The sequence below is a fragment of the Spinacia oleracea genome, unplaced genomic scaffold (genome assembly GCF_020520425.1).
Source record: "Spinacia oleracea cultivar Varoflay unplaced genomic scaffold, BTI_SOV_V1 SOVchr0_040, whole genome shotgun sequence".
NCBI classification, from domain to species: Eukaryota; Viridiplantae; Streptophyta; class Magnoliopsida; order Caryophyllales; family Amaranthaceae; genus Spinacia; species Spinacia oleracea.
In genome coordinates, this window is record NW_026614368.1 from 42,407 (window position 1) to 67,199 (window position 24,793).

Consider the following 24,793-nt stretch of genomic DNA (forward strand, 5'->3'; position numbering starts at 1 on the left):
TGGGAGCAAAATTGCTTTCCTAGTATTATATGTCGACGACATATTGCTTATCGGAAATGACATTCCTATGTTGAACTCTGTCAAGATTTGGCTTGGGAAATGTTTTTCGATGAAGGATCTAGGAGAAGCACAGTACATATTGGGCATCAAGATTTACAGAGATAGATCTAAAAAGATGATTGGACTTAGTCAAAGCACTTATATCAATAAGGTGCTTGATAGGTTCAAGATGGCGGACTCCAAGCGAGGCTACCTACCCATGTCTCATGGAATGACTCTAAGCAAGACTCAGTGCCCACAAACACTTGATGAGCGTAGACGAATGAATGGGATTCCATATGCATCATTGATTGGTTCAATAATGTATGCTATGATATGTACACGCCCGGATGTTGCGTACGCACTCAGTGCTACGAGCAGATACCAGTCAGACCCAGGAGAGGCGCATTGGACTGCTGCCAAGAACATTCTGAAGTACCTGAAAAGGCACAAAGATGACTTCCTGGTCTATGGTGGAGATGATGAATTAATTGTTAAAGGCTATACGGACGCAAGTTTCCAAACCGACAAAGATGATTTCAGATCACAGTCTGGGTTTGTCTTCTGCCTCAACGGAGGAGCAGTAAGCTGGAAAAGTGCTAAGCAAAGCACCATTGCGGATTCTACAACTGAAGCGGAGTACATTGCTGCACATGAAGCAGCAAAGGAAGCTATATGGCTAAGGAAGTTCATAGGAGAACTTGGTGTAGTCCCCTCCATTAAAGGACCAATAACCCTGTATTGTGATAATAACGGAGCTATTGCACAGGCAAAAGAGCCTAGACACCACCAGAGAGTCAAGCATGTACTTCGTAGATTTCACCTTCTACGAGAGTTCGTTGAAAGAAAAGAAGTCGAGATAAGAAAAATTGGAACTGATGACAACATATCAGATCCATTAACTAAACCTCTGCCGCAAGCGAAGCACAACTCGCACACTGCAGCTATGGGAATCAAGCATATTGGAGAATGGCTTTGATGTCTCTGTTTAATGTTTTAAAGTTTTAGAGTTTAAATCTTTGTAAAACATTATTGGTTAATCATTCACAATAAATGAAAGGAATTCATTTTTCCATTTAATTTGTGGTTTATTAAATGATGAGTCCCTTCAACTTGACGATATATTCAAGATAGACTGTCAGGACCAGTCCTGTGACTAAGAAATGTCTATCAAGTGAACTTGAATGTCAAAGGTTGAAAATGGTCCCTAATCGGAGTTTTCTATAAAATTGGACGCATAGAAAACGTTAGACGATTAGAGTGCAAGATGACTAGTAGTTCTGTTTCTTGAACTATGTGGACATGGCAATGTCATAATCATTTGCATAGATACTTACTTTGGGAAGACTAGTATCGGACAAGACCTATGAAACTTTACTGTAAGAGATGAAAGTCTGTCATAAGTAAATTTCATTAAATTATTAGACACTAAATCCTCAATACCTGAGTGATTTGAGATTACTTGTTTGAGAACTGGTTGCTTTGACGTTGACCAACCGTCGCACCGTAAAAGGAGGCTATAAAGGCAACGCTCAGGTAATCACCTATCAAACGAAGTCTAATCTCAAGATCGCAAGATTGGGATTGTCCTCCCATAAATCGGGAAGAGATGCTTAAAAGTTGTACAAGGCCACTCGGAGAGCTAGAAACTGTGAAATGCATGGCCGTGCTCGGATGAATCATAGGCTATGATTATCTGCTTATTTGATCAGTTGAACTCTGAAACCGAGGAACACCTCTGGACATAATAAGGGTGACAACTCTTACCTTATGTTCAAGAGCAAGCATCGAGCGACAAAGGAATTAGGAAATGCACACTTGTCCCTAAGGACAAGTGGGAGACTGAAGGAAATAATGCCCTTGGTCCAAGTATGCATTCTATGTTAAGTCTAATAAATGCGGTTCAGTATTAATTAACAAGTTAATAATTCAGTGAGATCAAGTGAGCTGAATGCCTAGCTAGAGGCCGCTTCAGTTCAAGTGGAAGTAATGATATTAATCCACAGCTTACTCTTGACTGAACCCGTAGGGTCACACAAATAGTACGTAAACGGATCAAGTATTTAATGGCATTAAATACTCCATCTATGAATATTCGGAACCGACGAATCTTGGTTTCAGTGGGAGCTAAGATCGTCACAGGCAAGAAATGAATACTCCGGAAACGATGATATTACCGGAAACGGAAATATGGATCGTATCGGAAATATGAATATTATCCAAGTCGTAGATGTTGCCGGAAACGGAAACATGGTACGTATCGGAAAATATTATTGGAAATGGAAATATTACCAGAATCGGAAATATTGCCGGAAACGGAAATATTGTCAGAATCGGAAATATTGCCGGAATCGGAAAATAATTCCGGAAACGGAAATATTAAATATTTGTTCGAAACGGAAATTAATTCCGGAATCGGAAATATTAAATATTGTTCGTATCGGAAATAGATTCCGGAAATGGAAATTTAATCGGAAGCGTATCGTACGAATTAGCATCGGACGAGGCTTGCCGGACGAAGGCCCAGCACGAAGCCGGGGCCATCGCCCAGCAAGCATGCGCGCCACAAGCCCAGCCAAGGCAGCGCCCAGGCCTACCGCAAGGCAGGCCCAGCGCGCGCCAAGGGCCACGGCTGCGTGGGCCGTGCTGCGCGGGCTGCTGCTCGCACGCGCATGGGCAGCCCTTGTGGCTGCCGTGTGTGTGTGAGTTTGTGCTCATGCGTGATTCCTGAATCTACAAGAGTCAGTGTATGATTAAATTTCTATTCCTAATTGGATAAATTAATTAAATAGAATTCATATAGGATTCTAATTCAAATTAATTCGCATCCTACTAGGATTACGATTCCTTTTCCATAACTCTATAAATAAAGGCCTAGGGGTCATAATTTATACATAAGTTTCAAAGTATTCAAAAGTGAGTTTTTTGAGAGAAAATTAAAACACATCTTGCTCATAAAGTGCCGAAATTTTCTAGTACCTTAAGGGCGATTCTAGTTGGTCAATCTTAAGGCGGATCCGGACGTGCTGTGGACTATCTACGGAGGGACGACACTTGGAGTCCTAAAAGACTTGTTCTTGTTCGGTTCGGGCGCAGCTAGGGAGGGCACGCAACAAAGAGTATGCATCTAAATTATGCTATATGATTATGTGTAAATAATATGTTGTCCTGGGTTAATGGTTGTTTCCGCATGATCTATGTAATGTCATATGTATCATAACCTAACAGCCTTGCCTTGCTTGGGCCATGTCGTGCCCTTGCTTGCCTTTCTTGGGTCATGCCTTGCCTTGCTTGGGCCATGTCGTGCCCTTGCTTACCTTTCTTGGGTCATGCTTCCCTTGCTTGGGCCATGTCGTGCCCTTGCTTACCTTTATTGGGTCATGCTTGCCTTGCTTGGGCCATGTCGTGCCCTTGCTTACCTTTCTTGGGTCATGCTTACCTTGCTTGGGCCATGTCGTGCCCTTGCTTGCCTTTCTTGGGTCATGCCTTGCCTTGCTTGGGCCATGTCGTGCCCTTGCTTACCTTTCTTGGGCCATGCCTTGCCTTGCTTGGCCATGTCGTGCCCTTGCTTACCTTTCTTGGGTCATGCCTTGCCTTGCTTGGGCCAAGTCGTGCCCTTGCTTACCTTTCTTGGGTCATGCCTTGCCTTGCTTGGGCCATGTCGTGCCCTTGCTTACCTTTCTTGGGTCATGCTTCCCTTGCTTGGGCCAAGTCGTGCCCTTGCTTACCTTTCTTGGGTCATGCCTTGCCTTGCTTGGGCCATGTCGTGCCCTTGCTTACCTTTCTTGGGTCATGCTTCCCTTGCTTGGGCCATGTCGTGCCCTTGCTTACCTTTCTTGGGTCATGCCTTGCCTTGCTTGGGCCATGTCGTGCCCTTGCTTACCTTTCTTGGGTCATGTCTTGCCTTGCTTGGGCCATGTCGTGCCCTTGCTTGCCTTTCTTGGGTCATGCCTTGCCTTGCTTGGGCCATGTCGTGCCCTTGCTTACCTTTCTTGGGTCATGCTTCCCTTGCTTGGGCCATGTCGTGCCCTTGCTTACCTTTCTTGGGTCATGCCTTGCCTTGCTTGGGCGATGTCGTGCCCTTGCTTACCTTTCTTGGGTCATGCCTTGCCTTGGTTAGGCCAAGTCGTGCCCTTGCTTGCCTTTCTTGGGTCATGCTTACCTTGCTTGGGCCATGTCGTGCCCTTGCTTACCTTTCTTGGGTCATGCCTTGCCTTGCTTGGGCCATGTCGTGCCCTTGCTTACCTTTTTGGGTCATGCCTTGCCTTGCTTGGGCCATGTCGTGCCCTTGCTTGGCTTTCTTGGGTCATGCCTTGCCTTGCTTGGGTCATGTCGTGCCCTTGCTTGCCTTTCTTGGGTCATGCCTTGCCTTGCTTAGGCCATGTCGTGCCCTTGCTTGCATTTCTTTGGTCATGCCTTGCCTTGCTTGGGCCATGTCGTGCCCTTGCTTGCCTTTCTTGGGCCATGTCGTGCCCTTGCTTGCCTTTCTTGGGTCATGCTTTACCTTGCTTGGGCCATGTCGTGTCCTTGCTTGCCTTTCTTGGGTCATGTCTTGCCTTGCTTGGGCCATGTCGTGCCCTTGCTTGCCTTTCTTGTGTCATGCATTGCTTTGCTTGGGCCATGTCGTGCCCTTGCTTTCCTTTCTTGGGTCATACCTTGCCTTGCTTGGGCCATGTCGTGCCCTTGCTTAGAGCCAACAAATTTTTTTTCAAAAAAAATTTTTTTTAATATTTTTTTTGAATTTTTTTAGAATTTTTTTGATTTTTTTTTTTTCAAAAAAATAATTTTTCGCGTCAAATCGGGTCTCGGACAAAAAATTATGCGTCAAATCCGTCGAATGATCCAAAATTTTCAATCCGTCTAATGTCATGGGCATGTGTGGTGTCGTAGGGATATCCCTAATTGCTATACCCAGGTACAGCCAAGATGGCTGTACCCCCTGCCCAAAACGACGCGCAGCGTCGTTTGGGTAAAATACCCAGGTACAGCCAACTTGGCTGTACCCCCTGCCATTGTTAGGCGCGTGAATCCCACGCGCGGGTAGTTAATTTTGAAAAAAAAATGGCACGTGAGGGTAATAATTTCGCGCAGGAATGGCCTATAAATACAAAAAAAAAAGAGGAAAATCATTTCGAAAACCGTTCAAATTCTCAGCACGCAAAAAATTTTCTCTCTCCTCTGCCCACTCTTCTACTTCGTTGTTTTCTCTCTCTTAAAACCGCCATTAAACTTCCTGCAACCACCTCAATCAACTTTCTCTCTCTTCAAACTGCTACTAATCTTCATTATTAAAGCTGAATTTCCACAAAATATCAAGAGAAGAAATCTGTGACTTCTTTTTACTGAAAAAAAGAGAAAAATGGATGTTCGTGACGAAATTGACATGAACAAGCTTCAAAATCCACCGAAAAGCAAAAAGTAAGTAATTACAATTGATTCTGATGTTTCGATTTTATTTTCGAACTAAAATGAAATCTAATTTTGCTTATTTTCGTTCTATTTCAGAAAAACGAAGATGCCGAAAGAAAAAAAGGAAACGTATGTAATTTAATTTCAGATTTCGAACATGCAACTGTTTTATTACTTAAATATTTGTTTAATTCAGTTATTTTCAGTATTTTTCTTTATAATGTTCAAATAATTTCATTATAATGGTCAATTTTTTGGTTTATGATGTTAGCAAACCCTAACTTCTGATTTTTTGGCTATAGGACTGGAAGATCTAGTGAAGAGCAAAAAATCGGGAATGCAAAGCAACTAGACATGAAGGAGTAAGTTATTTTAAGTTTTCGTAGATAAATTCATTTTAATTTACATATGTTCAATCAATTTTATGTTAATGTTCAATCGTTTTTAATTTAATGTTCATTTTCGTTGCGTGATGATTTAACCAAACCCTAACTATTGGTTTTTTGATCACAGAACTGGAAAATACGAAATTGAGAAGGAAATTGAAGCTGAAAAGCAAATAGACACATTCCAGTAAGTAATTTTTATGTTTTTGAATATCTATTTCTATTTAATTTGCGAATGTGCCGTTTTTGACATTTGATACAATACAAATACAAATTAATGATACATTGTTCATATTCATAGAGATTTAACAATAATCTTATTGATGATTGAAATTTGGATTGGGAATGTCAATTAATTTAAATATTATTATAATAATGTAAATGTGATGAACTTTTGTTGAGTTTTTCTAATCTTATGTTAGACGTTCAATTTATGTGTAAAATGTTCATATTGTTTAAGCTAGATATTCATTTTGGTCCACTGAGTTTTGTTCATTCCTCTGTAAAATAAATTAAGTCTTTAGAACTCATGATAACTATCTTATGCAAAATGTTCAATTGATTATAGCAGAATATTCAATATCTTTTTGGAAAATGATCATATATTCCAAACTGGATATCCTTTTTGGTCTACTGAGATTTTCTTTAGGAATACTGAATTATTTCGAATGTTCATTCATATATAATTAAAATAATTTGAACATTTGTTCATTCATATGTCCAAAAACTAAATCCAGAAATCATGGTAACTGTCTGTCTCCAAAATGTTCAATATATTTTGGTAAAATATTCATTTTCTTTTTACAAAATATTCAATATATTTTGATAGTTCATTTTCTTTTTATAAAATGTTCAATTTTTTTTCTGGAATATATTTTGTTACAGAGTTTTGTTTTGGAATATACTATGAATTATTTCTAGTATTATATTCATAATGGAAATGTTCTTTGTACTAATATTCAATTTTTCTACAGTAAAATTTTAAATCTACACTCATCTGCGAAAAATGTTCAATTTATTTTGCTAAAATATTCAATTCTTTTTAATAAAATGTTCATTTACTCTGATATACTAAGTTGGTTTAGAAATCTTCAATTATTTCAACTACTATATTCATAATTTCAATGTTTGAACTTTTGTTCATTTCTTCAGTCCTTTTTATTATTAAAACTCATGATAACTGTTTTTATGTTAAATGTTCATTTTGTTTTCATAAAATATTCATTTCTTCAAACTGAATTTTGCTCTGGACACTCATTAGTTATAAATTTATAAAATCTAGAGAACAACCACAAAGGTTAATACTCAAATTTAAGCGAAGACCAACTAAATCCCAGCCAGAGGTTCAGAAAGTATTAAGGTATAAGATAATATCAATTTTTTATTAAATTTGAATGATTTTTAATATTATATAATATAATGTGTGCATTAACATCATATTAATAAAAAATACAGTGAAGGAGATGGGAAGGCATGTACAACTTCTGAGACAGAAGTTCAAAAACCATTGAGGTATAATATAATGTCCATTTTTTACTACATTATGCATGTAATATAAATGTTCTTTTTCTTAAAGTTATTTGTTCAATTGTGTATGGCTTAATATCCATTCATAAATTGAAAGTTTATCTCATTTGCGTTTATGAATTATGTTCAAAAAAATTCCTCCTTGTGTTCAAAGTTTTTATGAATTATGATCAAAAAATTTACTTATTATGTTTAAAGCTTCTCCTATATGTTCAAAGCTTTTCTCCATTGTTCGTTCAAATTTTTTAACCTTTATGTTCTAAGTTTTTAGTCATATGTTCAAAGCCTTTCTTTCTGTTTATATCTCAGTCAAACTATTTGGTTATATGTTCAAAGCTTTTCTCCATTTTGTTCAAAGTTTTTAACCTTTATGTTCAAAGTTTTTAGTCAAATGTTCAAATTTACCTATTATGTTTAAAACTTTTCTCCATTTTGTTCAAAGTTTATTACCTTTATGTTCAAAGTTTTTACCCTAATGTTCAAGTTTTTAGTCATGGGTTCAAATTTCACAGTATAATATAATGTCCATTTTTAGCTTTTTAAATAATTTTTTATTAATTTTATATAAAATGACTTGTACGTTTACACCTTACTATTCAAATTACAGTGAAGGAGATAAGAAATCTTCGTCAAAATCACAGCCTGAAGTTCAAAAAACATCAAGGTAAAAATTAATATGAATTTTCAATTTAGTTGAATCGTTCATAATTTTTATATAAAATAGCATGTATATTAAAAATATATTATTCAAATAACAGTGAAGAAGATCAAGAAGAGTCTTCAAAATCTTTGGTACACAGAAAGATTGCTACAAAAAATAGGTAGAATTTGGAATTTTTTTACAATTCATTTTCTTCTGCATATTTGTTCATAATGGTTTCATTGTTTGTTCATTCATTTGGAATTGTTTGTTCTTTATTTTATATGGTTTATTCTTTATTATTGAACAACTCTTTCTTTCTTCTTTATTTGTAACTTTATATATAAATGATATTTTTCATACGTTTTCATATATATGATCACACATTTGTCGTTTTAATTTATTGAATTTTTTTGTTCTTTGTTTATCAGGGGCAACAACTTACTGAAACAACTTTTAGCAAAGAGCATAAAGCAGAACAACAAAAAAAAGGCTGCACAAATGGTAGCTGCAGCTGCTGCTGCTGCAATGGCCAGCAAAGAAGCTGACAAAAGGATAGATACAGCTGCCGTTGCAGCACAAATAGAAGCTGAGAAAATGGCACCTGCAGCTGATGCAGAAGACAAAAGAGTCGCTCAGGAAAAGGCGTCTGCAGCTGAGAAAGAAGCCAAAAGAGTGGCTGAGGAAAAGGCATCTGCAGCTGATGCAGAAGTGAAAAAACTGGATGAGGAGAAGGCATCTGCAGCTGATGCCCAAAGAGAAGCTGAGCTGAAAGAAGCTGAAAACAAGAGGATCGAGGCTAATAAGAAGAAGGAAGAAGAAGATAAAGCTGAAGCAATGAAGAAGGATTTAGAGGAAAGAAAGAAAGAATATGAAGAAAAAATGAGCCAGCTTATGGCTAAAAACAACAAAGAGTTGATAGAGGAAGCGAAAAGGAAAGAAGCTGAGAGAAAGAAAAGAGAAGATGAGAGAAAGAAAAAAGAAGACGATGATGCCACAAAAGCAATTGCCATGGTGGTTGAAAATGTAAATGCTTCAGAGAGTGAAGCTCAAACCATTGGTGGTAAAGGCACAAAAAGAGGAAAGAAGACAACAGCTACCAAGAAGAACACCATTCTAAGTATTACTATGGATGAAGAACTACAAAAGAAGTTGCACAACATATCAGATTCATACAATCCGAGAAGAAGTACAAGATCAATGGTGAAAGTGCAACAAAATGTTGGTGCTGAAGTAGTTAGCAAAGAAGAATTTGAAGGCAAAGGTAACTATTTACATTGTTCAATCTTATTTCAATAAATATTCAAAATATATTATTATGTAAGTTGTACTTAGTATTTGTTAATAATGTAGATGTTTCTGGAGTTACTTCCAAAGTAACAAATACTCCAAAGAAAAGGAAAGCGGCTGAGAAAGAAGATGAGGATGAGCCTTTGGATGTTGAGATAATAAAAATAAAAAAACAAAAAGGTAAACATATTTACAAAAAAACATTGTTAAAAAATAATTTAAGATAATTGATAAAATGTTAATATGTTAAATACATTGTAACTTTTTTTACAGGAGTTGAAAAAAAAGCACCTGTTAAGGGAAGAATTCTTCCTCTTAGGAGTGCATTGAAAAGAAATAAGAATAATGATATTGAAGAAGTGAAAGAAGAACAGAAAACAGGTATTACATTTAACATTGTTCAAATTTTTTCAAAGAACGTTCGTTTGGTTATCATAAAATGTTATTTTTGTTTGGATAAAAATTCTTTCTGTTTTTATCTCACAGTTATTCAAACTATTTGGTTATATGTTCAAAGTTTTTCTCCATCATGTTCAAAAGTTTTCTATATTAAGTTCAAAGTTTTCTCCATTATGTTCAAAGCTTTACTATTTCGTTCAAAGTTTTTGGGTAATATGTTCAAACATTTTTACTATTTTGTTCTGTTCACAGAACTTGCAAAAGTCAATGTTAAAGGAAAAAGGAAAATGAAAAAAAGAAAGGAAGAAGAAGAAGAGGTTCAAGAAGAAGAGGAGTTAGAGGGAAATGATGAAGAAGAGCAAGAAGAGGAGGAAGAACAAAATGAGGAAGAAGAGGAAGAAGATGAGGAAGATGAGGAAGATGAAGAATGGGAAGAAGAAGAAGAAAAAGAACAAAACAAGATGCCAAAAGGTATATTTAGTATACTAAAATATTAAACATTGTATTACATGTTTATCAAAACTTCTTAATTGTATGTTCTTCTCCAACAGAGAAAACAGTACAGGTGAAAGAGAGGTTGGTTCAGTTTGAAAAACAAAGACAAAAAATAGGTAAAATTAAAATTTATTTGTTCTCCATAAAATTAAAAATTCTACAATTGTTATTAAAACTTACTTATACGTGTTCCTTTTCCAGCATCAAAAAGAAAAGCAGCAAAAGCAAACCTACCTGCTGAAAGAAAAACAAAAAGGAAAATAACTGATGAAGAATATGAAGTGAAGGAAGAAAATATAGAAAAAGGTAAAATAAACTCTTCCTTTCAACAGTTCCATATGTAAGTATAATAATTGATGTTATTTAAAATGTTCATTTTGTTTATATAAAATGATCAATTTTCTTAAAAAGAATGTTCAATAGTAAAACAAGTAATGTTTAATATATTTAAATAGAATGTTCATAATTACAATACATAATGTTCAAAATTTTGAAATACAATATTCATTATTGAAATAATTAATGTTCTACAAAATTTTGAAATACAATATTCATCATTAATTTTTGGTTTTGTTAATCAGCTTTAATTGTGGAACGGGAGGTTTCCCCTTTGGCGATGATTACCAAAGAAGTTCCTGCAAAAAAGAAACCAAAGAAATCAATTGCTGTTTACAAGGAAAAAGTAGCAGAAGAAGAGGAAGAAAAAACTGGAGTTAGAGGAGGACATGGAAAATTCATCAGTTTCATTTCCATGATGAATGAACAGAAGAAGGAGGCCGTTTGGAATATCGGTCTAGGAGCATTGCTAGATTTCCAGCTACCTACTTCATCCCAACAATTTGTTACATGGCTATGTAACAACTTTGAGGAAAACAGCCAATATCTTTATCTGCCGAAGAATGAGAAAATCCTGATAGAATTTGAGGACGTGAAAAAGATATATGGCCTTCCTAGCGGTGAAGTAGACATAGTTGAGGCAAAGTCTGACAAGGCTAGTGAAGAGTTTTCTGCATTCATGGCAAGGTAAATGATCTTAAATCTATACTTATATTTTCAATATATTATAGACTTCAAAAATCTAACTGCATTATGCATGTACTACAAATGTTCTTTTTCTTAAAGTTATTTGTTCAATTGTGTATGGCTTAATATACATTCAGAATTTGAAAGTTTTACTACAATTATAATGAGAAAAAGTTTTTTCTGTGTTTCTCATAGAATTATTCATAGTTTTTCCTTCTTATGTTCAAAGTTTTTATCAATTATGTTCAAAAAATTTCCCTAATATGTTTAAAGCTTCTCCAATATGTTCAAACCTTTTCTCCATTATGTTCAAAGTTTTTTTCCTTTATGTTCAAAGTTTTTAGTCTTATGTTCAAAATGTTTTCCTTAATTAAATTTTGTTCATTAACAAAAACAGATGGAAGAAGACAGTAATACATGAAAAGTGGAATCCTAAATAAATTTTGTTCATATTTATTAAATTTTGTTTTTCTTAATTAAATTTTGTTCATATGTCTATGCTTGTTCTTTTTCTATAACCCTGATTCATATAATTGTTCATAATTGTTCATAGTTGTTGTTGAGTTTGTTCTTTGTTTTTATATTGGTTGTTCTTTCTGTTTGGGAATGTTTATCTTAATTAAATTTTGCTCATTTAAATAAACAGTTGGAAAAAGATCTTTGGGAATAAGGTCCCATCAGTTCAGAAAATTTTAAAGTACTACAGTCAAGAAGACCAAATTGAGGCTGGACCGGATGCAAATTTCATTACAAGCTTCTTGGTGGTCACTGTCAACACGTTGATCAAGAGCACGTTGTCAAACCAAGCATACTTCAAATTTTTGTTCTCAATGATGAATCATGAGCAGATCCGGAACTTGAATTGGTGCAAGTATGTGTGGGAGGCACTGCTCTCAACTACTGCACAGTATAAGAAAAACCTGAAACAAAAGGACAAAGCAACATTTTTCACAGGACCATTGCCGTTATTGACGGTATAACTTCATTTACACCTTCTAAATTGATGATTTTAATGTACTTGATCAATCTTAGGGATTTTCTAACACTTATACTTTGTATGTCAGATTTTCTATTTTGACAGAGTTCAAAGAATGAACTTTTTTCCTCCAAGACGAATTCCACTTGTGTCCTGCTGGACAAAGGAAATAGGACACAAACGGAATAAATTGGAGGAAAGTGGCTTTGGATTGGGGAAGGTGTTACCCAAATCAATATTGAAGAAAAACAAACTCGCAAGGTATTACTAAATACATCAAATTCTAATAGATTAAATTTAATTCTTCTGCCAAATATAAATATGGGTAATATTAATTTTATGTTCCTTCCTTTAATATGTTAAATAATATTTTTAGAACATATATAAATAAATGCTCATAAGCCTTTGCTTAAATGTTCTTTATTTTTGCATATAATGTTCATACCTCTGTAAGACATATCATAACATAACATAATGAAGAATTAGTGCAATATATAAAGATAAAATGTTCAAACTTCTTTAGTTATTTATTCAAACTGTATCAATAAATGATAAAAAAATAAGTGTTCAAGCCTATTTATTTATATATTGTATATGTGCACAAGTGTCATTCAGTATATATAGTTGTTCATACTTTTACTTTTAAATGTTCAAACTGAAACACCTAAAAGTTTACTATTCCCTAATATATGTCAATGGGTTTTAAAACACAGGAGTTTATGGATGAGTTTGTCGGTATAATTCAAGCTGTTGGTGACAATTTGTCAAAGCTTTCTGATTCACTGAAGAAGGCGCAAGAATTCTTCCCAGGAAATGAGTTGGTATCTAAAGTGGAAGAGTTCTTGTCAAAAATGGCAAAAGAACCATCATTAAGCCAAGATGAGTGGTCTGATGACTTCATTAAGGCTCTGTTGGAAAAAGAAAAAGAGTTGTTGGATGCAATTGAGCTGGAGAAAAACAAAGCAAAAAAGGATAAGCAGAGATATGAGTATGATATCAAGAATGCATTCGACTTGGGACTTTCACCATCACCGATAATAGATGATGACAAGTTGAAACGTGAGAAAGCTGGTACATCCACCTCTACGCCAAATTTGTCACTTGAAGAAATAGATGAATCTTTGGCTTCTGCTATGCTGAATCTAAAACAAAGAAGGGAGGAAGAGAAAAAAGAAAATGAAATTGCAAAAGCTAAGAAAATGATGCAAGCAGAATCAGAAGTGAGTGAACCAGCTTCAGAAAAACCAAAAACAACAGTGGAGGAGATTGTTGTACAAGAAGAGAAGATTGTGAGCTCGGATGAAGCTACAGTGGAGCCTGAGTTGCATGTATCAGAAATGATGCCTGTAACTAATGTAATTGAATAGGAGCCTGCACCAGAAGTGAGAAATGAAGAGGTTTCTGCACCACAAGTGATTGAGAAGAAGGTTACACCAGATGGGGTCGAGGAGCAGCCTGCAAAAAATAAGAAAAATGAAAGTGCTGAACCACAAGTGCTTGAGAACACGGTTGCACAACAAATGGTTGAGGAGCCAGCAGAACCTCATACTCCTACACAGTCGCAGGTGCAACAACCAGTGGAAGCTGAACTATCTGTTGGTGCAGAACAATCTTCTCTTCCTTCACCAAAAACTCCATTGAATGAAGTCTCAATATCAACATTAATTTCAAGCACAAAAACAGATTTGAAATTGGACGAAATTTTTGAAGACAAAGGAGAAAAAGAAGATGAAGGAGAAGGGTAAATTTTAACTGTATTAAAACTGAATTAGTATTTGTGAAACTTTGGTTATATTATGAAAACTATTTTAAAGACATAATAATGTTTTGGTTATTTAAAATGTCATAATAATATGTCATACTCTTCTAGTTTTTGTTCTATCTTTTTCAAACCTGTTAAATTTTTTTGGATCATTCTTTTTGAATGTTATGTTCTTTCTTTTTGTACCTTTTGTTCATTCTTTTTCCTTTATATGTTCATACTCTTAATCTTATATGTTCATACTCTTAATCTTATATGTTCATTTTATAATTATGTTGATTTTTTGTTAAATTTTTGGTACTCTTAATCTTATATGTTCATATTATTAATCTTATATGTTCAATTTATAATTATGTTGATTTTTTGTTAAATTTTTTGTATATACAGAAATGAGAAAGGTGACAAAGGAAAAAGACCTCAAAGGATTCACAAACTACCGGCTGCCTTCTCTTCTCCATATTTGGTCAAGTATCGAGACTTGTTCAAAAATCTGGACACAATGCATCAAAGCCTAGCAGATTATGTCTTAAGTGGTCAGGACAACATGTATTTTCTTTAATTTCACGTAAAAATAATTTAAAATTTAAATTCTTATACTTCCTCCTAATTTACTTCCTGTTTGTAGTGAGGTTCTTTATTTTGATGGATACAACTACATCAATAGAGAGGACATGAAAACACTGGTTGATGAAGCGGAAGTGGTTGACTGTGTGATTGATTCATGGTCAAAGTATCTAAATGCAAAGGGCCATAAAGATAAACTCTTCCTTTCAACAGTTCCATATGTAAGTATAATAATTGATGTTATTTAAAATGTTCATTTTGTTTATATAAAATGATCAATTTTCTTAAAAAGAATGTTCAATATTAAAACAAGTAATGTTTAATATATTTAAATAGAATGTTCATAATTACAATACATAATGTTCAAAATTTTGAAATACAATATTCATTATTGAAATAATTAATGTTCTACAAAATTAAGATAAAAATTACAAATGATTAAATTGAAATTTTCAATATCATTGTAACTAATTTTACATATATTTATAATTGAATGTTGATTATGTTTAAATGCAGCATATTATGTGCACAAACAAGGTGTGTCCAGCAGGATCCTCCTACGAAAAAAGGCTTGAGGATTTTAACAGAAGGGTTAACGAAGAACTGGTTAACTATAATTTCAAAAACATTCATCAATTTAAACAGGTAAACCTATATAACTACTAACCCATTCTTCAAACTTTAATGTTCATTTTAATGTTTGTAATTTGTTCATTGTTTTTAAGTTAAATAATTACCTCTTTTTCAGATATTCATCCCTGTTCTTGCTGCAAAACACTTCTATCTCCTAGTCATCAACCATTACAATGCAACTGTGGATGTAATTGACAACAGGCCTCTACCAAGAAATGTAAAATTTGAGGATAAATATGAGGGACACCCAGAAGTTGTGGTAAGAAATAAATCATTCATAAAATATATATTTGAAACATCGTAGATAATTATCTTACATTTATGAACATAAATTCCAGTTGGATGCTTTTGCAAAATATATGGGCACATTTGGATATGAGGTAGAACCAATGCAAAAGTATGAAATGAATTTGGTCAAGATGAAATGGAGAAGCATGAAAGACTATACAAACTGCGGTGTGTATGTCATGAAGCACATGGAGACCTATACTGGTGATCCAGAACATGAATGGATATGTGACTTGAAGGCAAATGATGTAAGTTGAATTTTGTTCATTCTTCTTTTGTATTTTGTTCATTTATTTTTATTGTTTTGGTCGTTTCTGTTTTATTGTTCTGCCTGTTGAATTTCTTTTATATTCCTCAAATTTATAATTTAATATTTGGATTTTATAAAACATTTTTAATTTTTTTATTTTTATTTTTGATATACAGACAAATCAAATAAGGAAGCTTCGTGTCACTTTCTGTGGTCTCCTAATGCTTTCAAAGCAAAATGAAATGCATGAGTCAAACATAAATGAAGCATGGAGGAGTTAATGAAAAATTAAGCAGATAGTATTTCAAGGTTAACAAACAATAGATAGATTTTTAGTACAATGTAAAGACAATATTTTGGTATTTTGGTGGTTTGTTCAAAAACATATAACTTGGTGTTCATTTCCTTTATGTTTAATATTCAGTTTCCTTTGCTGTAGAAAATCCAATGCACAAACAAATACTCCAAATCAATAATGCATACAAAATAAATGTTTTTTAACTGCTTGATTGATGAAAGTTACATATAATGATTAATATCGTTAAACAATGTTCATTGTAAAAATAGGTAATAATCAATATGATTCATACAACGTTCAATTATTAAATTACTGATATTTATTGTATTTCAAAAAAATGTTCATTATTAAAATACTTAATGCTCAAAATCATATAGAATATTCACTTTGAAATACGTATTGTTCAAAACCTTTAAAGAAAACACATTAACAAATACGTATTGTTCAAAATCAAGTGAACAAAAGTAGATAATGTTGAATATATTTGATTAAAATGTTCATAAACTTCAGAAGGATGCCTTAAAAAAAAAAAAATTTCAAACATAAAATATTATGAAAAAAGGTGATGTTCAAAATGTTTGACCTCAATGTTCATTCTATTAAAACTAAATGATCAAACAGAAAAAGAGCACGTACTACTTGAACTAAATGTTCATTCTATTAAAACTATATGTTCAAAATGTTTGAACTCAATGTTCATTCTATTAAAACTAAATGTTCAACTCAATAATCAACAGTTACTAAATCATTGACTTTTAATGGCTTCTTCAGCAGCCATTGATTCATCAAAAAGAGCTAAGAAAGCATCATACTTAAATTTCAAATAAGCTTGATCATTAGCAGATTGATGAGATCCTTTAATACCCAACGGAGGTTTAGTAACCAATGAAACTTGAGGTCCTTGAACCTTAGATCCAACTTGAGTAATTTTTTCAGCCTGAATAGATCCGTGAACTGTAGGTACTACTTGAATAATTTCTGAAGAATGAATAGGTCGTTGAACTTTAGCTTCAGTACAAGATGGAGCTTTAGTAACAGATGAAACTTTAGTAAGCATCGGTGTTGGTGAAAGTCCCAAGTCAAATGCACTCTTGATATTATACTCAAATCTCTGCTGATCCTTTTTTGCTTTAGTGGCTGATGTTCCTTTAGTAGCCAATGGTGCTTTATTAACCGATGGTGCTTTAGTAGCCGATGGTGCTTTATTAACCGATGGTGCTTTAGTAGCCGATGTTGCTTTAGTAGCCGATGGTGCTTTAGTAGCCGATGGTGCTTTAGTAGCCAATGGTGCTTTAACTTTTGTACATGCATCGGTTTTAGTACTTCCATGAACATATGAATCATTTGATGTTTCATTTGTTGAATTGTTTTCCTAAAATTGACACAAAATGTAAAGACATTCAAAAACAGAAATTTAAATATTCACTTTAAAGAATTAAATATTAATATCTACCTTGTCCGATGATTCTACATTTTTATTAACAGCTGCACCTCTTCTAAAATATTTTGGAGGTGGCTTTGGAAAAGAAGCATCAACCTGAAATAATATAGTGATCATTTATCAAGTAAATGTTACTATATTTATAACTAAATGTTCAAACTTCGCAAGAAAAAAAACCTGAAATAGTGATGGATCTAGTACAACTAGATCAGATGAGTCATTAAGAGAATTAGAAAAAATCACAGGAGCACCAACTTCATCCAACTCCTGCAAAAACCAAGAAAAAAAAAAAACAAAAATGTTCAATTAGTTATAAGCAAATGATCAGTTTATAAAACATATATGTTCAATATTAATAAATATTTACCATGACTGCAGATTGAGCCTTAAACCTTGTTGCATCTGTAAATTTTGCTTTCCTCCTCCTCCAATTCCCTTTAGCTTTATACTAGATTTTCTCAACTGTACCCTTCAATCTGTCATTCCTCTCACCTTTTTTCCTTCAATTCTGTGGGTTTTTTACTAACGGCACAAAGATATCTTCACCCTCTTTAGGATCAGAAAAATCAATAGTACCCCTAATACTCTCCACTTTTTCTTTTAAAAGACCAAAGGCAGAATCAACCTCAGCCCTAGCTTGAAGAGAATCTTGACTAGACATAACAAGCTTAACAAAATTCCTAAGGGTCTGTGCCCTCCAAACAGAAGCCGCAACTATATTAGACTTTTCCCCATCATCTTCAACCAAATGACTGCACATAGCCGCTTTTGTCCACCTCTTCAATATATAAAGATTGGGAATCTCTGGGACACAATGCACATGATAAACACGAAGCGCATGAGAACATAAAAAACCCATTTCAGTAAAGTACTGACAAGTACAATCCACTGCAAAAGTCTCTTGGTTAAACCGAACTTCATGTTTAATCAAGTCTTTTTTAGGCCTCCACACATAATAACTTTTCTCTATAGCTGTGTTTCCACGTATTTCTTCTTGAGAACATGCCATCCCTTTAAGAAATTGTTCTTCAAACAAAACATATGCTTCTATAGTGTAAATCTTTCTCGCATGAAGAAGAATTCCGCAATTTGCAGCTGCAACTTCTGGTCTACCTTTCCAATTTCTGTAGTCATGACCATTCTCTTTGCTCCTCCAATCAGAAATAACATCCAAAAAAACATGATAAAAATCACATAACCCTTGTGTCTTATCAAGTCGATGGGAAACTGACTTGTTGGTAGTTTCACATCGCTGTGATGATAACACACCACCAGACCAATAATTCTTAGAATAAGCAGGACACCACATCTCTCTAATTGTATATAAATTCTTCAACCATGGATTTTCAACGCATTTATAGTGAGTCAACATTCTGAAAAACAAAATGTTCAATATAAAAATCAAATTTGTTCATCGGAATATACCTATTTGATCAAAGTCAGAAAGCATATAACTTAGTAATAACATGAAATTCCTAAATGTTCATTTGTTTGTAAGTAGATGTTCATAAGGTTACAAGTACATATTATTTATTAATTAAAAGTAAATAAGTAATCCAAATTAATTACCTTGGCCAATGATATTCAAACTCAGCAGCAGTTTCACAATACTTCAGAAGATAATTGAATATGTCAGAAAAACCATCTAAAGCTCTATACTGCCCAATATGCTTCTTTGAATTCTCCCCAATATGCCACGTACATAATCTATGTCTAGCATCTGGAAAAACATTCCTTATCCCAGCAGCAATGGATGGAGCTTGGTTTGTCATAATGGTTATTGGGGGATTTCCACCCATGGATGTAAGGAAAGTTTGAAAAAGCCAATTAAAAGATTCGGTTTTTTCATTGATAACAAAACCCATTCCAAACATAACATTATTAGAATGATGGTTCATACCAACAAAAGGAGCACAAATCATATCATATTTATTGGTCCTATAAGTAGTATCAAAAACCAATAAATCCCCAAAATAATCATAATCTCTCTTCATCCGACCATCACGCCAAAAGAAACTTAAAAGTCCCTCTTCTTCACTAAGCTCAAAGTCATAATAAAAACCTTCTTCACTAGAATTTCTCTGAGCAAAATACTTGATTAACTGATGACAGTCATGACCTTCAAGTTTATTAGCTTTTGCACGTGATAAAGCATTATAAGCATCACTAGCTGTAAAACCGACCATAGGTGATCCGCCTACTTCTTTCCTCAAAACCCTCAAGGTATCAGACACTTTAACACCACTAGCTTTTAAAGTAGACATAAAGTAAAGAGCCTCCTTACTAACCTTCCTTTGTGATCTTATCAAATGCCTCTTATTTAGATGAACCATAGCATGATTATGAATCATATTATGATTCACAACCGTCCATACACCATCTTTACCAATAGAAAACTGAACAAAAGCAGTACACCCAGTACGCGTATCCAATCTAGCATAAGACCTTGTTCTCTTCCTTTTTTCATCTTTAACCCCTTCACAGCTACACAAGAACCGTTTCATAGTATAAAATTCACTGTTTTGACGCTTCCGACCTTTCCCAACCCTAATACCAAAACCTTTACTAAAAGCATATTCATTATACAAATCATAAGCTTCGTCTTCATTTTTAACTTCCTTCATCATTAACATAGATTCTGACCCTTCAACAAAAACACTTACTTCCTTATTCACTGCGAAAGGAAGAAATGTTCAATGTTAAACTAGTGATTGTTCAATGTTAAAATAGTGAATGATCAATTTCAATAATAACTAACAATGGAAAATTGAAATGTTCAATATCTTTAAATAAAATATTCAATATTAAAATAGTAATGTTAAAAATAGAATGTCCATTGCTTAATTAGGTGTTGTTCAATGTACTTAAATAAAATGGTAATTACGAACATAGGTAATATTCAAAATCATTAAATAAAATGTTCATTATAAATTATAAATAATGATAAAATACTTGAATTAAATGTTCATTCTAACATAGGTAATGATCAATAACTCTTAATAGAAAGTTCAATATAATACAATACAATGTTCATTATCTAAATAAAAAATATTCAATATATTTTAATGCAATGTTCATTACTAATATACGTAACATTCAAAGTCATTCAATAAAATGTTCATTATTGTTGTAGACAATGTTCAATTTCCTTGAACTGAATATTCATATATTTGTTAAGAATGTTATAAGTAAACAATGAACAATATTTTCTTTTGGGACAGAACAATTCAAAAATTCATAACATAATATGTATTTTATCAAAATATATAATGTTCATAAGATCTGAGGTAAAAATTCATTAACATTATATACATTGATAATAAATAAAATTATGAATAAAAATCGAACAAAAAATAACGTACAATTGCAAAAAAATAAGAAAATCTGCAGAAAACAAAAACAAAGAAACAAATCAAAATCGAAATATCCAGCGAAAACACGAAAAATAACAAAATTCTAAACACATTTTATCCAAAATCAAAATATAAAATCGAAAACAATCAAAACCAAAAACATTGAAATCAAAACAAATAAATGAAAATAATAAAAATATAAACTTACGTTCTGACATCAATGTACTTAAAATTCCAGAATTAGATTCGAAAAGAGCTTCAGAATTTTCCATAACTGCGAGATCCATGGAAACAGAGGAGAGAGAAAATAGGAGAGAAAAAATCGAAATAAACCCTAAGAACAAGATATATCGCAACTTGAAGAAGAAGAAACAAAAAATTAAAGAGTTGTCTAACTTAGGAAACTCAGGAAGGGGATAAAAATACGCTGAACGACGTCGTTTTCGGGGGGGGTACAGCCAGCGCTGGCTGTACCCGCATCACACGACGTCGTTTGATTAGGGGTACAGCCAGCTTGGCTGTACCCGAGGGCAGCCAAAAAATTGCGGTCGTAGGGGGGCCGACCATGCCCAACGGTTCCCAACGGTGCCCACAAGAGAGTTTTAAGCCAACCTTGACCATCCATCATTCCACTCTCACCCTCCCCCTATAGATGTTTATTTTGAATTAGCTAAATTTTCCTAGTGAACACCCAAGTGACAGTAACATAATAATGGCTCAAAACTTGAGTTTTTGTCATAATAATGCCCCGTTTTTTTTGTTGGAAAACCTTATATGGGCATTAAGCTTAATTTTCATGATTTTTTTTTTTTCAAAAAAATTATTTTTGTTTTCCAAAAATAGGGAAAATAGGGGTAAAAACGGGAAAAATAAGGGAAAAATTCAAAAAAATCTCAAAAAAATCCCAAAAAATCCCAAAAAATTCAAAAAAATCCCAAAAAATTATTGGTGTTGAAATTTTTTATTTTTGGACCTAGGGGGGTGCCCGTGTGGTCCCGGGATGCTATTTTAGGGGTAAAAACGGGGAAAATCCCAAAAAGTTCAAAAAAATCCCAAAAAATCCGAAAAAAATAGGAAAAGACATATAAATATATATAGAAAACATTGGTGTTGAAATTTTTTATTTTGGGACCTCGGGGGGTGCCCGTGTGGTCCCGGGTTGCTATTTTTGGAAAGTTTTCGGGAAAATTCATTCATAGTGGTCATTATTGTGCATGTGGTCCGATCGTTTTGCCTTGGGCCATGCCTTGGGTCCGATTGTTGTGCCTTGGGCCATGCCTTTCCCTTGCGTGCTTATGGATGCCATGCCCTTGGTCCATGTCAATGCGATCGTTAGGAATGCAACACAGAAAACCATCACTCGCCCAAGGCCTGTATAGCACTTGGAGCAAACACTGAAGAGGTTTATCGGCGTGCGGTTCACGGAGCCCGCCAGCTAAAAAAACCAAACACCACTCACACGCGTAGCGTACCGCTTGGCCAAGAAACAACGAGCTTGCATCCCACGACCACAAAGTGGCCGCAAGGATGGGCTAGATGTCCCCCGACTAGCACCGTTTGACGTGAAAGAAACAAACAAATCGAGGCGGGACAACACTGGCTAAGGTTAGCTAACACAACGTCAACTAGAATTGGACTGCACCCACATGCCGCTTGATATCGCCCGCATCCGGGAACGGTCCGCATCGAGTTTCGGAAACATTAGCACACTAAAGCCAAAAGGGACAAGAGGTTTGTTCAAAGATCGACGACAAGATTTAGTCCGCTCTCTAGTGTGCTGCTTGGTCCTCTGCCCGCACACAAGAACAGTCCGAATCCGGTCATCGAGGCCCAAGCTCCCCTCGACTATAGTACCCGTTCCAGGTTTGCTCGAAGGAACGACGACGAGATTTAGTATGCTCTTGTGTGCTTCTTGGTCCGTTGCCCGCACACTAGAACACACCGCATCCGATCATGGATTCCCAAGCTCCCCTACAATACCTACGAGGTTTGTTCGAAGGACGACGTCAACTAGATTTTAGTCCGCGCTCGTGGGCTGCTCGGTCCGCTGCCCGCAAGAACAGACCGCATCCGGTTGACAAGTCCCAAACTCCCCTCCGCTAACCCATCCGAGAGAAGACCGCGGGACCATTGCGGCATACGAAAAAACAAGGTCAAGTCGGGACGTTAGCCGTATTGCGGGCCAAATCCACCACCGTCATCCCCCGAATTTACGGAGCCGAAAAATTCCCTCAATGCATCGTTGGATTTTTTTTCTGAACAACGAAAACTCAAGGTCAAGTCGGTACTATGGCCGTGTCGCAGGCCAATTCCACAACCGTCATCCCCCGAAATACTCCGTCAATCGAACCGTAACACCTTTCTTTGCTTACCTTGCTTGGGATATGCCTTGCCATGCCTTCCTCTTGCCTTTCTTTGCCACGACTTTCCCTTGCTTACCTTGCTTGGGCCATGCCTTGCCACGACTTGCCCTTACATGCCTTTCTTTGCCACGACTTGCCCTTGCTTGCCTTGCTTGGGCATGGCGTGCCCTTACTTACCTTTCTTGGGTCATGCTTACCTTGTTTGGGCCATGTCGTGCCCTTGCTTACCTTTCTTGGGTCATGCCTTGCCTTGCTTGGGCCATGTCGTGCCTTGCTTACCTTTCTTGGGTCATGCTTACCTTGCTTGGGCCATGTCGTGCCCTTTTTTTACCTTTCTTGGGTCATGCCTTGCCTTGTTTGGGCCATGTCGTGCCCTTGCTTACCTTTCTTGGGTCATGCTTACCTTGCTTGGGCCATGTCGTGCCCTTGCTTACCTTTCTTGGGTCATGCTTACCTTGCTTGGGCCATATCGTGCCCTTGCTTACCTTTCTTGGGTCATGCCTTGCCTTGCTTGGGCCATGTCGTGCCCTTGCTTACCTTTCTTGGGTCATGCCTTGCCTTGCTTGGGCCATGTCGTGCCCTTGCTTACCTTTCTTGGGTCATGCCTTGCCTTGCTTGGGCCATGTCGTGCCCTTGCTTGGGCCATGTCGTGCCCTTGCTTGCCTTTCTTGGGTCATGCTTACCTTGCTTGGGCCATGTCGTGCCCTTGCTTGCCTTTCTTGGGTCATGCCTTGCCTTGCTTGCGCCATGTCGTGCCCTTGCTTACCTTTCTTGGGTCATGCTTCCCTTGCTTGGGCCATGTCGTGCCCTTGCTTACCTTTCTTGGGTCATGCCTTGCCTTGCTTGGGCCATGTCGTGCCCTTGCTTACCTTTCTTGGGTCATGCCTTGCCTTGCTTGGGCCAAGTCGTGCCCTTGCTTGCCTTTCTTGGGTCATGCTTACCTTGCTTGGGCCATGTCGTGCCCTTGCTTACCTTTCTTGGGTCATGCCTTGCCTTGCTTGGGCCATGTAGTGCCCTTGCTTACCTTTCTTGGGTCATGCTTCCCTTGCTTGGGCCATGTCGTGCCCTTGCTTACCTTTCTTGGGTCATGCCTTGCCTTGCTTGGGCCATGTCGTGCCCTTGCTTATCTTTCTTGGGTCATGCCTTGCCTTGCTTGGGCCATGTCGTGCCCTTGCTTGCCTTTCTTGGGTCATGCTTACCTTGCTTGGGCCATGCCGGGCCCTTGCTTACCTTTCTTGGGTCATGCCTTGCCTTGCTTGGGCCATGTCGTGCCCTTGCTTACCTTTCTTGGGTCATGCCTTGCCTTGCTTGGGCCAAGTCGTGCCCTTGCTTGCCTTTCTTGGGTCATGCTTACCTTGCTTGGGCCATGTCGTGCCCTTGCTTACCTTTCTTGGGTCATGCCTTGCCTTGCTTGGGCCATGTCGTGCCCTTGCTTACCTTTCTTGGGTCATGCTTCCCTTGCTTGGGCCATGTCGTGCCCTTGCTTACCTTTCTTGGGTCATTTCTTGCCTTGCTTGGGCCATGTCGTGCCCTTGCTTGCCTTTCTTGGGTCATGCCTTGCCTTGCTTGGGCCATGTCGTGCCCTTGCTTACCTTTCTTGGGTCATGCTTCCCTTGCTTGTGCCATGTCGTGCCCTTGCTTACCTTTCTTGGGTCAT

At 36.0% G+C, this 24,793-nt stretch overlaps 2 protein-coding genes across 2 annotated transcripts; both read left to right on the forward strand.

The window, feature by feature from the left end:
- The first annotated feature begins 5,398 nt into the window (after positions 1-5,398).
- LOC130465036 (stress response protein NST1-like) lies at positions 5,399-9,300 on the forward strand. Its single transcript, XM_056834096.1, has 7 exons — positions 5,399-5,457; positions 5,751-5,810; positions 5,962-6,021; positions 7,117-7,194; positions 7,290-7,346; positions 7,969-8,025; positions 8,433-9,300. The coding sequence occupies exons 1-7, from the start codon at positions 5,399-5,401 to the stop codon at positions 9,298-9,300; spliced, it is 1,239 nt and encodes a 412-aa protein (XP_056690074.1).
- Positions 9,301-10,405: 1,105 nt separating this feature from the next.
- LOC130465037 (uncharacterized) lies at positions 10,406-16,133 on the forward strand. The gene is made up of 12 exons (XM_056834097.1): positions 10,406-10,491; positions 10,767-11,208; positions 11,855-12,182; positions 12,273-12,404; positions 12,898-13,512; positions 13,552-13,925; positions 14,334-14,492; positions 14,572-14,731; positions 15,027-15,155; positions 15,259-15,402; positions 15,482-15,679; positions 15,858-16,133. Exons 2-12 carry the CDS (start codon positions 10,802-10,804, stop codon positions 15,960-15,962), a joined length of 2,751 nt encoding a protein of 916 aa, XP_056690075.1. The 5' UTR covers positions 10,406-10,491; positions 10,767-10,801; the 3' UTR covers positions 15,963-16,133.
- The last annotated feature ends 8,660 nt before the right edge of the window (positions 16,134-24,793 follow it).

What these genes read in the sequence shown, in the direction of transcription:
- LOC130465036 (XM_056834096.1), top strand. Translation starts at nt 5,399, where the DNA reads ATGGATGTTCGTGACGAAATTGACATGAACAAGCTTCAAAATCCACCG. An exon ending in GAGGTTCAGAAAGTATTAAG is followed by an intron (nt 7,195 to 7,289) that starts GTATAAGATAAT and finishes TAAAAAATACAG; the next exon opens with TGAAGGAGATGGGAAGGCAT. An exon ending in GAAGTTCAAAAAACATCAAG is followed by an intron (nt 8,026 to 8,432) that starts GTAAAAATTAAT and finishes TTTGTTTATCAG; the next exon opens with GGGCAACAACTTACTGAAAC.
- LOC130465037 (XM_056834097.1), top strand. Translation starts at nt 10,802, where the DNA reads ATGATTACCAAAGAAGTTCCTGCAAAAAAGAAACCAAAGAAATCAATT. An exon ending in AAAGAAGATGAAGGAGAAGG is followed by an intron (nt 13,926 to 14,333) that starts GTAAATTTTAAC and finishes TTGTATATACAG; the next exon opens with AAATGAGAAAGGTGACAAAG. An exon ending in GTGACTTGAAGGCAAATGAT is followed by an intron (nt 15,680 to 15,857) that starts GTAAGTTGAATT and finishes TTTGATATACAG; the next exon opens with ACAAATCAAATAAGGAAGCT.